Below are 13,796 nucleotides of genomic sequence, written 5' to 3'. Positions count from 1 at the left end.
TTGTGATGGTATTTGGAGATCTTTTTGTTGCAACGTTAAGGCAAAGGGAAATGCGTCTTATTTATAGCTAATTCCAATGGCAGCTTTTGGTTGTCAAGGTCTAGGATTGAGGCAGCCGCCATACAGCTTGAGATTTTCTTTTTATATCGTTTTCAGAAGGGACATTTGGTTGGTCAAATGTTCTGTTCCTATTCATGCATCCAGTGTCTTGAAAACAAATCAAAACACAATATCGCGCAACAAGAAAAAGAAGAAGAAAACTTTGCGAATTCAACGGGGATCGTGCTTTGTACTTTTGTATGGCCAGTTGAACTAAACAAAAGTTAGAGGAATTCAATTCTATTGTGGAGACTCAGCAATGCCGTCAACTTGGAATCATTGCTTATCATCTGAAGATGGGACTTCTATTATTGTTTTGGTATTACCTAAAAGTCTAGAAATCTTAATAAATAAATATGTTTAAATTGAATTTATTATCAAACATCACTAATAGACCAAAAAAATAATATAAACTTGACTATAAACATAGACTAAACCACCTCAATTATGTGATCAATTTGTTTTCGTCTTAAGCCTTAACCCACATAATGTAAAGAATTGATTTTCATGTACTTTTTTTACGTTCAAAATGCCTATATACTTTGGGTAACAAATTGATAGCTATATAATAATTATAATTATAAGCTCAAAACGTGTATTAATTAATGAACATTTATTCAAGATTTTTAAAAAAATTATTGAAATTACATATATTAAATTAATTCAATCATTAATCCCATCAATGCTAACTCAAATTGCTATGACGTAATCTATACCCATAATTAAAACTTTAGTTTGTTCACATTCAAATAACTGTAAAGGCTTTTGAATTAATTCACATATATATTTGAGATCATATTTCACCCTTTCCATTGCTGATCATCATTATTTTTTTTATTGTTGTGAATGACTCTACCAAATTTACAAAGACTTAATTTCTTAATGAGGTCCAAATCTGATGTTTTCGCTATAATCCTTTCTTTCTATAATATGATTTGTAATCAGTTCAATGAATCAATGAAGATCAAAAAGTCGAATAATGGACTTGAGTTCAATATAATAGAATTTTATTCTTTAAAAGAAATGATGCACACTTATTGATAATAGCTAGATCCATTCTATTTCAATCTTCATTATCTCTAAGGCTTTAGGGAGCTTCTGTTCAATCTTCACACGCATTATCAACAAAATTTCTACTCCAACACTAGAAAACAAGATTCCATATGAACTGTTTTTTTCACAAACTCCCAACCTACACACACCTTGAAGTATTTGGTTCCTTGTGTTTTGTATCAACGTTTTCTCACAATAGACAAAAATTTTTATTGAATATCCCATTGATTACTACTAGAAATTAACAAAAGATATAGTTCATGGACAAAAGTAAGCAACCTTATCCATTAAAGGATGCTATTGTCTACTGACAATTGGCAGGAAAGTTGCTTTATTTGACTTTCAGAGGACCTGATATCTCATATGCAATTCAGCCACTTTCCAAATTCATGGATAAACTAAGCAACCTTCACTTACAAGTTGCTCCTAGTGTACTGAGATACCTAAAGGGAGCACCAGGATAAGGAATCCTCATGTCCTCAAAATCTAGTTTACAAGTACAAGCCTATAGTGATAATGACTAGGTAAGGTGTTATGATTTAAGAAGGTTTGTCATTGACTTTAGAGTTTATCTCGATCAATCGCTAATTAGTTGAAAATTCAATAAACAAAATGTAATTGTTAGAAGTTCTACAGAAGCTGAATACAGATAAATGGCAACTACATGCTGTGAAGTAAAATTTTTATTATCTTGGGGTCGTCGAGTTATAGGGGACAGGGGTGATGTAAAATTTTACTAGTTGGTGGATCAAAATGTAGAATAGAGTATGTAGAGTTGCAGGCTCTTTGTTAGAAGTTTGATTTGGTTGGGCTTTATTTGACAAGGGCAGAACTTAGGTGAGATTCCTTAGACCTTTATATAAGTTGTGGCTATTCACAACATGAATGAATGAATCTAATCATACAAAAAACAAGCACAACCGGCATTCAGCTTTCCTTGATCGTTTCTTTTTTTCTCGAGAATATCCGATAGCAAGTAAAATTTTATTTCTCAAGTAATAACAACGAAATGAATAGCTTGCAATCTCAAAGGGAGAACAAACATAAGAAAACAAATTATAAAATCAAATAAAAAGTTTTACACATGCTTCACGCATGGCATAACCCTTGTTATTATTGAACTATAGCTTCATGAAATCAATTCTCTCAATCAGAACCCGACATCTTTTTGAGCCCTAGAACTGCTTCATGGGTCTTGAATTTGTCAAACAAAGACTTAGAGACACTCTCCCTTTCCATGCATCTGTTTGCCCATGCCACAAGCCTAGGGCACTCAGCTTCCATGCTGAAGTTTCCAAGGGTCTCAAATGAATGGAAAAAGCTGGAGAATGCAATCAGAGCAAAGTCTACAAAGCTAAAGGTGTCACCCCCGAAATATGGCTTCTCTCCAAGCTCTTCTTCCAATGTTTTCAAGTTTTCTACCAGTTCCTTTGCTGCCTTCTTGGCTTCATCACTTGCTGATGTCCATAACTTGCTTCCAATTGCGAAAATCTGCGTACACAATCCCATCTTAATCATAAAATCATCCAAAAATAATACTAACGAGACTTAAAAAAAAAAAAAGCCTAGTATTCTCAAACGATAATTTAACAAATTTAACCCCAAGATAATTAAATGTCATTTTTCTCAAGAGATGAATTTATTACTCATCTGAAGTCGTAGGATCTGTTTTTATAGTTTGCTTAATAAAGAAAGGATGTATAGTTTAACTTTTGGTCGATATAATTAGCCCAAAACCTGGCATGAGCTCTCTGGTAATGATCAGAAGGCAGCAACGGGGAATCGTGATTCCAAACCTAATCAATGTATTCAAGTAAGATGAGTGATTCACATATGGGTCTTTCCTTGTGAATCAAAACCGGGACTTTCTTATGAATGGGGTTCACCTTGAGAAGCGGCTGGCTCTTGCTGTTGAACAAATCCTCGTCCTTTGTCTCATATTCTACTCCCTTCTCTGCCAGAGCTATATATCCTCACTCTTGTGGCATAAGGGCTAGGCTGAAAATTCAGGAGAACAACTTGGTCTGCCATTGCTAAGCAACCTAATTAAGCTTCTTCTTTCTTTGTGATGGTATTTGTAGAGTTCCTTTTTTGGTGCAATGTCAAGGCAAAGGGAAATGCGTCCTATCTATAGCTAATTCTCATGGAAGCCTTCGTTCGTCAAGATCTAGGATGGAGGCAACCGACGTACGGTTTTAATAAAAGCCAAGATTTCTTTTTTTGTTTTAGTTTTCAGAAACGACATTTGGTTGGCCAAATGCCGCATGTTCTGATTCCTACAGTCAATGTCTAGAAAGATAATCAATATTGTAAACAAAGTTTGAGGAATCCAATTTTATTGGCTAAGACTTAGCAGTTTGTCAACATGTAAGCATTGCTTATCATCTAACAGTAGGATGAATGAACAGGGGGACAGTGGGATTAATTCTATTATGTAATTGTTTTGGTATTTCCTAAAAATTATCTAGAAATTTTAATATTAAATAAGAAGGTTTAAAAATTGAAGATAATTTTTTCCATCACTAATAGACCAAAAATATAATTCAAACGTGACTATAAACATTGACCAAACCACCTCAATTTGTTTTGGCCTTAAGTCTTAATCCATATAATTGAACGCTAATCTATCCCTTAATTATTGAGCTCTAACTAGAATGAAAATCAATGAGTGCAAAGGTCAGTTTTCACTCTTGTTCCAAACAAATAGGCAAACGCAATAACAGAATCATAGCATTTAAAGTGAAGACTGATAAGAAAATGGAAAACTCCATAATACTTACAACCATCCTGCACGGGGTATTTAACTCGTTTCATAGAAATACGTACACAGGGCATTAACTATATCATCTGACCACATTTTGATGGCTAAATTGTAATGCTTCCATAAAATCAAGAATTTTGTTTTTTTCCAAAGAAGATATCGTACAAAATGAATAAGATTCCTCACTTCTCTGCCAGAAAAACCAACTTCAAGGCCTCCAAGATCAAAACTTAAGGCTATATATATAAATATAGATCAACTCAGCCCTTTCATCTTAAAATCATTCAATAGGGCATTTACCATCACCATGTTGCAGTCTTCCACCATTGCCGGAAGTTGCTCAATGAGACGGGAACATCCACCCAAAGATATGCTTTCACTAAAACACCAATTAGTATTACAGATTATACACCACGATATTCCCAGCAACAAGACTGCAAAAAGCATTGCCAAGAATGGACCTTATTAGCCAAGACGTCTCGTCCATGATCGACCAGAACCTAGAATAACTGAATCTTGAGGAGGATTGAAAAGTTATTTGCTTCAATACTGGCCAAGTTTCTCAAGGACCCAGAGTCTCTCGTTTTGTTTGGGTAAAAGATTGGAGACGTCTGATAAACTCCTCCTTCAGTGACTCTGGTATTTGTGGAATAAAAGTTGGCTTTGCATCTGCAATCAACTTCTTCCTGCATACAAGTAGTAGTAGTAGTAGTGAAGACATGAATCAAAATTTCCCATTTTCAAAATGTAACAACACTGATACAGTAATAAGAGGAGGGGAATTGTTGGGTAGCAAAGTAGAATATCAAATTCAAAAAATATATGAGTTTTCGATACTGCATCTAGCAAAGGAAATAAAAGGCCTTCTTTTAATGATTTAACAAAATAAATGCAGATGCCCTCAGGAGAGTACTCAAAAGGAAAAATAACACAAACTTACTGTAAATATAAGCAGGGGGGGGGGGGGGGGGGGGGGGGGGGGGGGGGGGGGGGGGGGGGGGGGGGGGGGGGGAGGGTCCCACAGTTATGAGAAATTTTTAAAATTTTTTATATGTTATATATTTTTAATGACTTTCTTAAAATAATTTTTTATTACATAATTAATACAAATAAAAAATAATAAAATGACCTTATCATCGGGTTATGATCTTCTAAAAATTTTAAAATATTTTATTCGCTAAGTATATTCCTCCAACCGTCAGTCAGTATATTTCCAGTTATCATATAAATTCTAACCTACTATGCTATGCCTATCAAATTTAAAAAAACAAAAACAAGTCTACTAACCTAAACCCACTAAGTCTTAATATAAATCTAAGCTTATCAGAACATATTATATCTTAACAGTCCAGCTTAATAGCCTATCAGAACATATTATATCTCAACAATTCAACCAAATAGCCCAATATATTAATTAGCAATTCAAGAAACAATAAAAAATAAAAAGAGAGCTTTCTCAAAACGCTACATATTTCATATAGAATGTACAAAATAAAAAAAATACATTTGAGTTTAAAAAATTATTTTCTCTTTCACTCTTGCACATAAAGAGTAAGAAAGACTTCTTCTATAATTTCATTCGATTATATATATATGACACCGTCATTACTATTAATATGCATTTTTTTGTATGTTCAATGTCTTTTCAATTTTATCTAATCTTTTAAATGATAACGAATTGAATTATATATAAAATTCTCTTTTACTGATAGGTGTCTCTTTCTGTTTGACCTCCCCTTTAAAAATGCTCTAGCTCCGCCCCTGATTATAAGGGACACACAAATGGAACTCCTCAATTAAAGGGAATGAATGCAAATGCACACACATAGCATCCTTTGTCAAAACCAACATTACATCTGAAATTGCCCAATCACCCTAAACAAACACATTCTGAAGAATGCCTGCATCCTATTTGCAGACAAGTAAAGTTAAATATTAAAGCTCACTGGAAAAAGGATGCCAATGACATGCCAGTTGGTTGTTAAGACCCAATATTAACCCCAAAAGCATAAAAGCCTATAAATATGAGGTCCGAGCATAGCTAGTTCCACACAGCAGCACTTCTCTCTCTCTCTTTCTATGTGTCTGGGCCTGCACATGTGTGTGTCAGGGATTTATGGCTTGTACCCATAGATACTCTGACAGGTTACTTTTTGGGCATCTCCTCCTCCCTATTCCTTTCTGCCTTTCTTTCTAAGTTTCTTATGGCTTCCTCCCCTTCCCTCTGTTTTTTTCTTGATCTCTACTGTCTCCCGCTTTCCCCGTCCTCACTCTGCATTTAATTATCTTGAAACCAAAACTAAATGCTCACATAAGACAACAACTTCTGTCCCACATCACCAATTGCATACTTCGCACAATTCACCTCCCTGCCATGCTCATCATGCATTGTGTTTCCAATTATCCGATTCCCTTTCCAGCCACTACACCTGAGCTCCTTAAGAATTGAATACTCCTCCTTAAAGAGTTTTTACTTCTCAAACCCTCTGCCATTCTATCACACATCATTCTTGCAAAACTGGAACTCACCCGAACTAAATATTAAAAGAAAAAAAGGGAATGCACATATTAACAATCTGTTTAGTTTTAATTCCGATCAATAGTTAATAAATATAGGTGAAAAAAAAAACCTTTAAATTCAATGTAATTGCTAATTCGAAAAAGGTCTAATTAGGCATTTTGCTTGAATTGGATATATTGGGGTTTCAAAAACAGCGGCCGAAAGCACTTTTTGACTGAAAAGCTAGTATGGGCAGAAAACTCTGAATCCAATCAGCATTGTATTTGTGGTCCAAACCAGGATTTGGGAACCTAAATCCAAAGCCAAATCAGCCCAAGGTTGTTAAAATGAAAAAACCCCTTGCCTTTCTCTGTAAGTATGTTTCTGCAGCGAAGTTTGTCAAACCTACCAACAATTTAGAGCAATTTCGATAAAAATCTATAGAGAATCAAATGCAAGCTCCATCAAAGTGCCTAAATTCCTAAAGAAAATCATGCATATTTGAAGCGAACATAGAATAAAATTATGCATACATAGGCATGTTACATAACAGTTTAAGAAAGGCTTACTCTAAATCCTTGCCACTCAGGGTGCTTCCAATCTCCAGTGCGCACAACTTCTTCCTCGAATACATGAAACTGTAAACATTATCATACCAGCCACACGATCGCAAAACTGAAGAAGCTTCTTTTTCCAACCTGGTAAATATTGCATCAAATTGAAAATGTGCCAAAATAATAGAGTTGTTAAGTGAATAAAAAAGCAACTTTTGACAAGTTAAACACGACCATGAATAGCTTAACTGTAAAGAAATCCTATGTAACTAGAAAGTATTGAGCCACTGGGGGAATCAATTTTCTAAAACTTGGATATTGTCAGATGCGGTACAACATAAACAAGCAAAGATAACTATTTTGATATATGTATCAATAAAGCATTTAATCAGACTAACAAGCATTTGATGATAATCCAACTAATTGAGAAACTAGTTCACAAAAGTGACATGCTCATCTATGCAAGTTAACGACAGCAGGGAAGGGGGAGCAGAGGACACCTACTTGACAAGCGACTTGTAATACAGATTGTAAAAAATATGGCGTGATTAAATCCATAACACTTAAACCAGCAAGCCATACCCTAGTTCTAACTAATTAATCTCACAATTTAGAAAGATTTCAGCCATGAATAAATATAAAAAAACAATGATATTAAAAGAAAGACAACCTCATAATTACAATCAACTAACATGAAGCACCTAGAGAGTAATCAGCATATATTATACCACAAAAGGCATCTCTAAAGAAATAGGGATAGAATGTAGCATACATTTCTTTCATATTTTCAACTTCTGCACGAGATTGAGCATCTTGGGACAGCAAAATGCAGGAATTTCCCATCAGCTGGGAGAAATCAGAGGAGTCTTTTGATTTTCTCTTTGACCCTGAGTTAACACCGGTGTCTGTTGGTTTTGTCATTGGACCTGACTTATAGAAAGAGTCTTCTGATTTTCTATTTGGTCCTGAAATATCACAAGAGGGTTCTGATTTTCTCTTTGGCCCTGAGAAATTACATGAATCGTCTGATTTTCTCTTTAGCGCTGAGATAACACAGGAATCTTCTGATTTTTGCTTTGGCCCTGTGGTATCACAAGAATCTTCTGATTTTCTCTTTGGCCCTGAAATATCACAAGAGTTTTCTGACTTTTTCCTTCGCCCTGAGTTATCACAGGCATCAACAAGAGCAGTATTAACCTGCCCTCTGATTGCCATGCTCCTAGTACCATTAGCTACAAAAGGATCTGGTTTTATAGAATTTCCATTTGCCAATGCAAGGGGTTGGCTTTTTTCACCACCAACAGCATCAACTTTTCTGCTCTTGTCTATACTGTTTCTGTTCATCAATGAAAACATATCTTTCTCATTCTTCTCCATATGAATTGAATCCTTTGAAACTCCATTCACAGTTATGTTCTGAGTCTTATAAGAGTCAACTTTTCCATTATTTGTAACAGGTAGCTTTTTCGAACCAGGTTTTTCAGAAATATTGAATTTCACACGTGGGCTTGAAGACAGCTTTACAACCTTATCCTTCGGTGAAGATTGTTCAACACCAAGTTTTGCTTGGACCGGTTTCAAAGGAATAGCTTTTACGATTTTGGATGCCTCGCTTCCATAAGAATCCCTTGGTTTAACTCCATTGGAAGAAAACGTGGTACTGAAAGACCCTGGCCTTTGGTTAGCACGAGAAAAGAACAGAATATAAACCTTCTCTGACAAAACGTTCTGCAGGGTTGAAAGTGAGACAAAGGCATCATTGCAGCAATACCACTTGCCCATTGCATCCTTTACAAACAGTGAACTAATGTCAGCAACTATTCAATATTGCTGCATTACAGCATACATATAAAGTTGAAGAAACAGGATAGCATAAGCACCTTAATATATGCATAATAGTGCCCAGATTCTGGTGAGTATCCTGAGTGGACAATAGTACCAAATAGGTTATACTCTGGTTGTGCATCCTGCATTAAAAGTAACAAGAAAATTATAAAAATCAGAATATAGGGATATATTGCATAGAACAAGTAGAAGCCATTACTTGGTACAGGATAACAAAGAAAAAGTTTCTGACTGTATCACATTCTATTGGGTAGAAACATGCAGATATAACTCAAACAAATCATGCCTCCTTGTCAATCACTACCATTCACTTTCCTTCATCTAACGTAAGGGCAATAAACTTACACGACATTGCTAACCAACCAAGGAAATGAGTGAAGTATATAGAATATTTATTAGAAGAAGCACTAACCACTAAAACATGCCTGTTATCTATAGCAAAGTCCAAGGCTATTTTTTCCATTCACCAAGTATACACAGATATTTGAGACATTCAAGCACTCATAATGATCCTAGAAATGCCAAACTATAAATACTGCTAGCAAGCACATTAAGATGCTATAATATTTCCCAATTATTAGGTCACATAGCTAGTCTACATAAGCAAATATGAAGGTCATAAGAAATTAATGCTAATATGACATCTACAGCACTCTCACAGCAGCAAGCCAGTAACTTGATTCAGCTTGATAAGATTATTCAGCTTGTGCTAGTCTGCTGCTCCATCTTCCTTTACTGTTATGCTCATCTAAGCTTTCTAATTGGTTATCTTCTTTCAGTCAGCAGAAACCCACCCCCATCCTCCAAAACTTTGAATTCCATATCATCCCATCCTCACTTTCCCTCCATTGTCACCATAACTATCACTAGTCATCTAAACATCCGTGCAAATATTTACAGCTTCAATCCTAGTGAAAGTAGAAAGACGACAACAAAGGGTGATGTAATGACAGAGTAATGCATGGGCAAAAAACAGGTACATGTCTGTTTTACTTTTAATTGCACAAACAAGTATATGCCTGCTTTGCTTTTGATTGCATAGATTAGGGTAGAAGTTGACAAAGCAAGCTAGAATGGCCAAGAGAGTTAAAATGTTATGGTATGAATAAAGACAACAACAACAAACAACAAAGTGCGATGTCCAAAGTTCTACTTACATCTGATGCTTTTAATTCTAAGAATAAAAGTTTGAATCATTAGACAACTGTTCAGGTATATTGCATGAAACAACTTGCAGTGGAAAAATGTTTATTATTATAGGAAGCTAAACAGGAATATTGCCAATAACATACTACAAACAAATCTTTTAGAAAGTTTTTGGCAATGATACTACACAAAATCTCCATTGAGGAGCATTTGGAAAGCAGTGGTTCCTAGCAAACTCTTCTTCCCGTTTTGCCAGCAGCATTATCTCATATTGTTACTTTCGAAACCAGCTTATATAAACAGAAAATCTTATTAGATGCTGCTTTTGTCGAGAGTAAAGGCTGATCACCTCTTACTACGTTGTTCACTAACTAAATAAATCAGTGCTCAATTACTAGAAAAAAGCACAGTACTATTGTTCTTTTGGCACATGTCAGTGTTAAATGAGAGATGCATAAAACAGTGATAGAATTGCTAGAGTTAGTGAGGCTTTTGAGGTAAAGGCCCATGCATTGCCGATAGAAGAATCGAGCCACTATGCTGGCTTTGATGTTTGCACTTCTATTTGGACTATGGAGATAAAATCTTACATCAATTATCATTCATTTTCCTAGTTTTCCTCCATGTGAGCTTTAGTTTCTCTAGATCATTTTTGAAACTCGTTAAAGTATGATTTTTCAGTGTCAGTTCGTTTTATTATTTCTTCAACCTCCTCTTTTTCTATTTCTGTAGGGTCTTATCTAGTACACCCCCTTTACACATCGTGCCCCACTGAGGCACTCTTTACAAGCCTTACTATTTATTGAAAGAGAGCATTAGTCTCTAACACTATATTTAAGAATCTTTTCCCATAAAATAAACGGCATATTCTCATTATAGACTAACGGCACAACACCCATTAAAGTTTCGTCTTAACTAGAGAGAATCCTTCATCATTCTTTCTAGCCCTTGGTGAGTTCTACGAACAGCGCAATTGTAATTAGCAAACTTTAAAATGGTATTTGTTGCACTTCTATAAACCCAAGCTTCCTGAGGCAAGCAGTGAAATGCCTCCTTGATCCAAAAGGATTTTGAAGATTCTCTCCCTTCACATTGTATTATAGGCCATCCCGATTAAATTAAACTCTATAATCCACCTTTTTTTTCTATATCAAAAGTGATCCTATCAAGAAGCAGACTTGACATCTGGTCCCTAGATGACCAAAACTGGCAAGAAGAACAGCAAGAGCTTGATAATAGTTTAGTCCATTAAAAGTTAGCAATGACACTTTTAGTTTTCAACTTTACTGCTAATTCCACCGCAAATCGTTCAAAGGGAAAAAAAATCATGGAGTTAAAGAGCTGTAGTGTAACAAGAATTACTTTTACACAACCCCATCATGATAATAAAACTATTTAAATAAAGAAAATGACACAAATTTATGTATTGGAAGATTAGACCTCATTGTCCCAGCTTTGTACATTATTTCTTAGGAATTCATTTATATCATCATATGCAGTGATATTATTAGCTAACTTGTAACTCCTATAATATCATTACCATTCGCCAAGTTAAACTACAATTCTAGAATTCATAAAATGTTACAACTATAACTCGTACCAACAAACAAACGTATTTGTTGAGTTAGCAACTTAACACACCTGGCTTGCTTTGCACATGAAGCTTGAAAGAACCAGAACTTCTTCAAATGAAATGAGCCTATCAATCTTCCCACCAAGTATTCCCTCAAATCTCTGCCACAACGATCCAACAATCACTCCTTTACCCCAAAACCAATAAAACAACTAACTAAGCAACTAGAATGTGGAATTGGAAACCAAGATTAACAATTTAAAGAAAGACCCATAACCTACCTTCAATTGAATAACAAGGATATTTGGTGCTTGACGTATAGACAATTGCTTCCTCGCTGCCACCAATTTCTTACAACTAAACAACCGTAAGTTTCTCATTCACAAACAACAAAAAAAAAAAAAAAAAAAACAAAACAAAACAAAAACCAAAGTGTTTAATCAGACTCAAGTAGGTTGTTGCTTTTTGTCTCTTGCTTTATGCCATTTGTTTTTCTCTTCCTAAAAAATCGATATAAAGGGGAAACAATAATAAAATACGAAATCATAATAGATTAAAAGTGAACCAATGACTACCATATAACACCAACTCTAACATAATTATGTCATAGAAAAAAGTTAAAACCATACATTTTGTTCCCTAGAAAACTACATTACTATTTTTTAAATTCTTCCTTTGCATTTTCTCTTCTTAAAAGTAAAAGCATGTAAGAAAAGCAACATCAAATCCCAGTAACTAAACAAAATCAGGCTCCGTTGATTAATCCTTTTGCTACTTGCTTCTTGCTTTTTCTTTTTTTTTTTTCCTTTTTTTTCGCGGGGGTGTTTAAAGGGTAAAAACAAAAAATAGGAACTTCAATTATAATTGAAAAAAATGCCAATTCTAAATATTCTTCAAAAATATTATTTGTTTTTATTCAATCTTAAAAGCAAAAACAAGTCGCAAAAGCAAACAACACGATAACTTAACAGATTATAATTTAATTACGTTGAAATGTGAACTTACTTGTCACACTTGTACTTATTATTTCCATCCAAAATCTCAGGCTGAAAAAACTTATGCATGGCTTCTTTAAGTGAAGCACTGTTCAAAACATCAAGGCTAATATCCATAATCTCATCAATTTTATTTGACTCCCCACCACACCCCAAACACTTCACCTGACTTTGCAAAGCACCCCCAAAGATCTGCTTAACTACGGTATTGCCATTCATCGCTTCTCCTCCTCCTTCGTCATCCCTTCCCTTTCGCCGTAACTTCTTTAAGCGCAGACAAGTGTTATGGCAAGCATCGATTACGTACCGCAAGAACTCGTGCGCGTCTTCTTGTCGGCCGCACCGGAAGTTCTCGGCGAAGATTTTAATGCAGCTTTGGATCTTGGAGGGCGCGTCAAGGGTGAGATCGAGGGTTAAGGAGCGTGTAATCCAGTCTTCGAGGATACAGAAGGGGCAGTCGCGGGGTTTCTTGGAGGCGGAGGCGTCGCAGAAGGATGAGTGTTGGGAGCGGAGGCAGAAATTGGCGAGCGGTGGAGTATAGGTGAGGCACTGGAGAACGCTGTTAAGGTAACAAGAGTTGCCGAGGTTTCTTAAGCCTAAGGGAGGGCCTTTCTTGCGTTTTTCACTGAGTAGACTCGGCTGCCAAGTCATTTGCAACTCGACAAATCCCATCAACAGTGGTGGTCCTCCTTCGCCGATCTCTCATCGGACGGCCACACGCACCGCCGCAATCGCATCTCCTTTCTAATTTTTGAGGAAAATTTGCCCTCAAAATAAAATTTTCCCTTCCCCCTTTGCGAGAGCCTTTCAGAGTGAGAAAAATCTAGCCAGGGTTCGTTGCTTCATTTTTTAAAATTATTTTTTAAATGTTTTTCCTCAATTATTTGATCGTCTGAACTCTGACAAGTCTTGGTCTACGACGCAACGGGCTTCTCTTTTTTTTGTAAGGGCCCGCTGTTTTGTTTTTCTAAAGAAATTTGAATGGGCTTTTGGTAAAAAAATAAATTACAGAAAAGAATAAATATAAGATAAATATAATGTTAAGAAATTTAATTTCGATGGATTAAATAATAATCTTGATCCAATTTAATTTATATTTAAATTTAGATATATATAATTAAATATAAAAATTTAAATTATATTATATTTTTATATTTAGGTTATTTAATTTATCTGGTTGCCTAACTTGATGTAAAATTTTAGACTGTGGTATAATAGATATTCATATGTATACATATTAAGAATAATATCATATAAATTTGAAGGGTAA

General features: G+C 35.2%; 1 protein-coding gene and 1 pseudogene across 2 annotated transcripts; both read right to left on the bottom strand.

Moving 5' to 3' along the window:
* Window positions 1–2,167: 2,167 nt before the first annotated feature.
* On the bottom strand, window positions 2,168–3,183 carry LOC18594538 (putative glutathione S-transferase; annotated as a pseudogene).
* Window positions 3,184–3,858: 675 nt separating this feature from the next.
* UBP25 (ubiquitin-specific protease 25) lies at window positions 3,859–13,389 on the bottom strand. 2 transcript variants are annotated; one of them, XM_088808265.1, is made up of 7 exons: window positions 12,537–13,389; window positions 11,813–11,868; window positions 11,600–11,718; window positions 8,848–8,934; window positions 7,740–8,755; window positions 6,983–7,111; window positions 3,859–4,599 (listed from the first exon to the last, which is right to left on the bottom strand). In XM_088808265.1, the coding sequence occupies exons 1-7, from the start codon at window positions 13,196–13,198 to the stop codon at window positions 4,476–4,478; spliced, it is 2,193 nt and encodes a 730-aa protein (XP_088664391.1). In that variant the 5' UTR covers window positions 13,199–13,389; the 3' UTR covers window positions 3,859–4,475. The 2 variants fall into 2 exon arrangements, with proteins under 2 accessions (XP_088664391.1, XP_007022188.3); XM_007022126.3 differs by having other exon boundaries at window positions 11,600–11,692; window positions 11,813–11,888; window positions 12,537–13,388.
* Window positions 13,390–13,796: the final 407 nt, after the last annotated feature.

This window comes from Theobroma cacao, chromosome 7 (assembly GCF_053813885.1).
Source record: "Theobroma cacao isolate CCN51 chromosome 7, ASM5381388v1, whole genome shotgun sequence".
Lineage (NCBI taxonomy): Eukaryota > Viridiplantae > Streptophyta > Magnoliopsida > Malvales > Malvaceae > Theobroma > Theobroma cacao.
Note: the sequence above shows the minus strand (reverse complement) of the source record. Positions and strands in the feature narration are given on the sequence as shown.

Coding starts and splice junctions, on each gene's coding strand:
- UBP25 (XM_088808265.1), bottom strand. CDS start 13,198: ATGGGATTTGTCGAGTTGCAAATGACTTGGCAGCCGAGTCTACTCAGT. Junction 11,869..12,536: donor AATAAGTACAAGTGTGACAA/GTAAGTTCACAT, acceptor AATTGGTGGCAG/CGAGGAAGCAATTGTCTATA. Junction 8,935..11,599: donor TCATGTGCAAAGCAAGCCAG/GTGTGTTAAGTT, acceptor CTTTTAATGCAG/GATGCACAACCAGAGTATAA.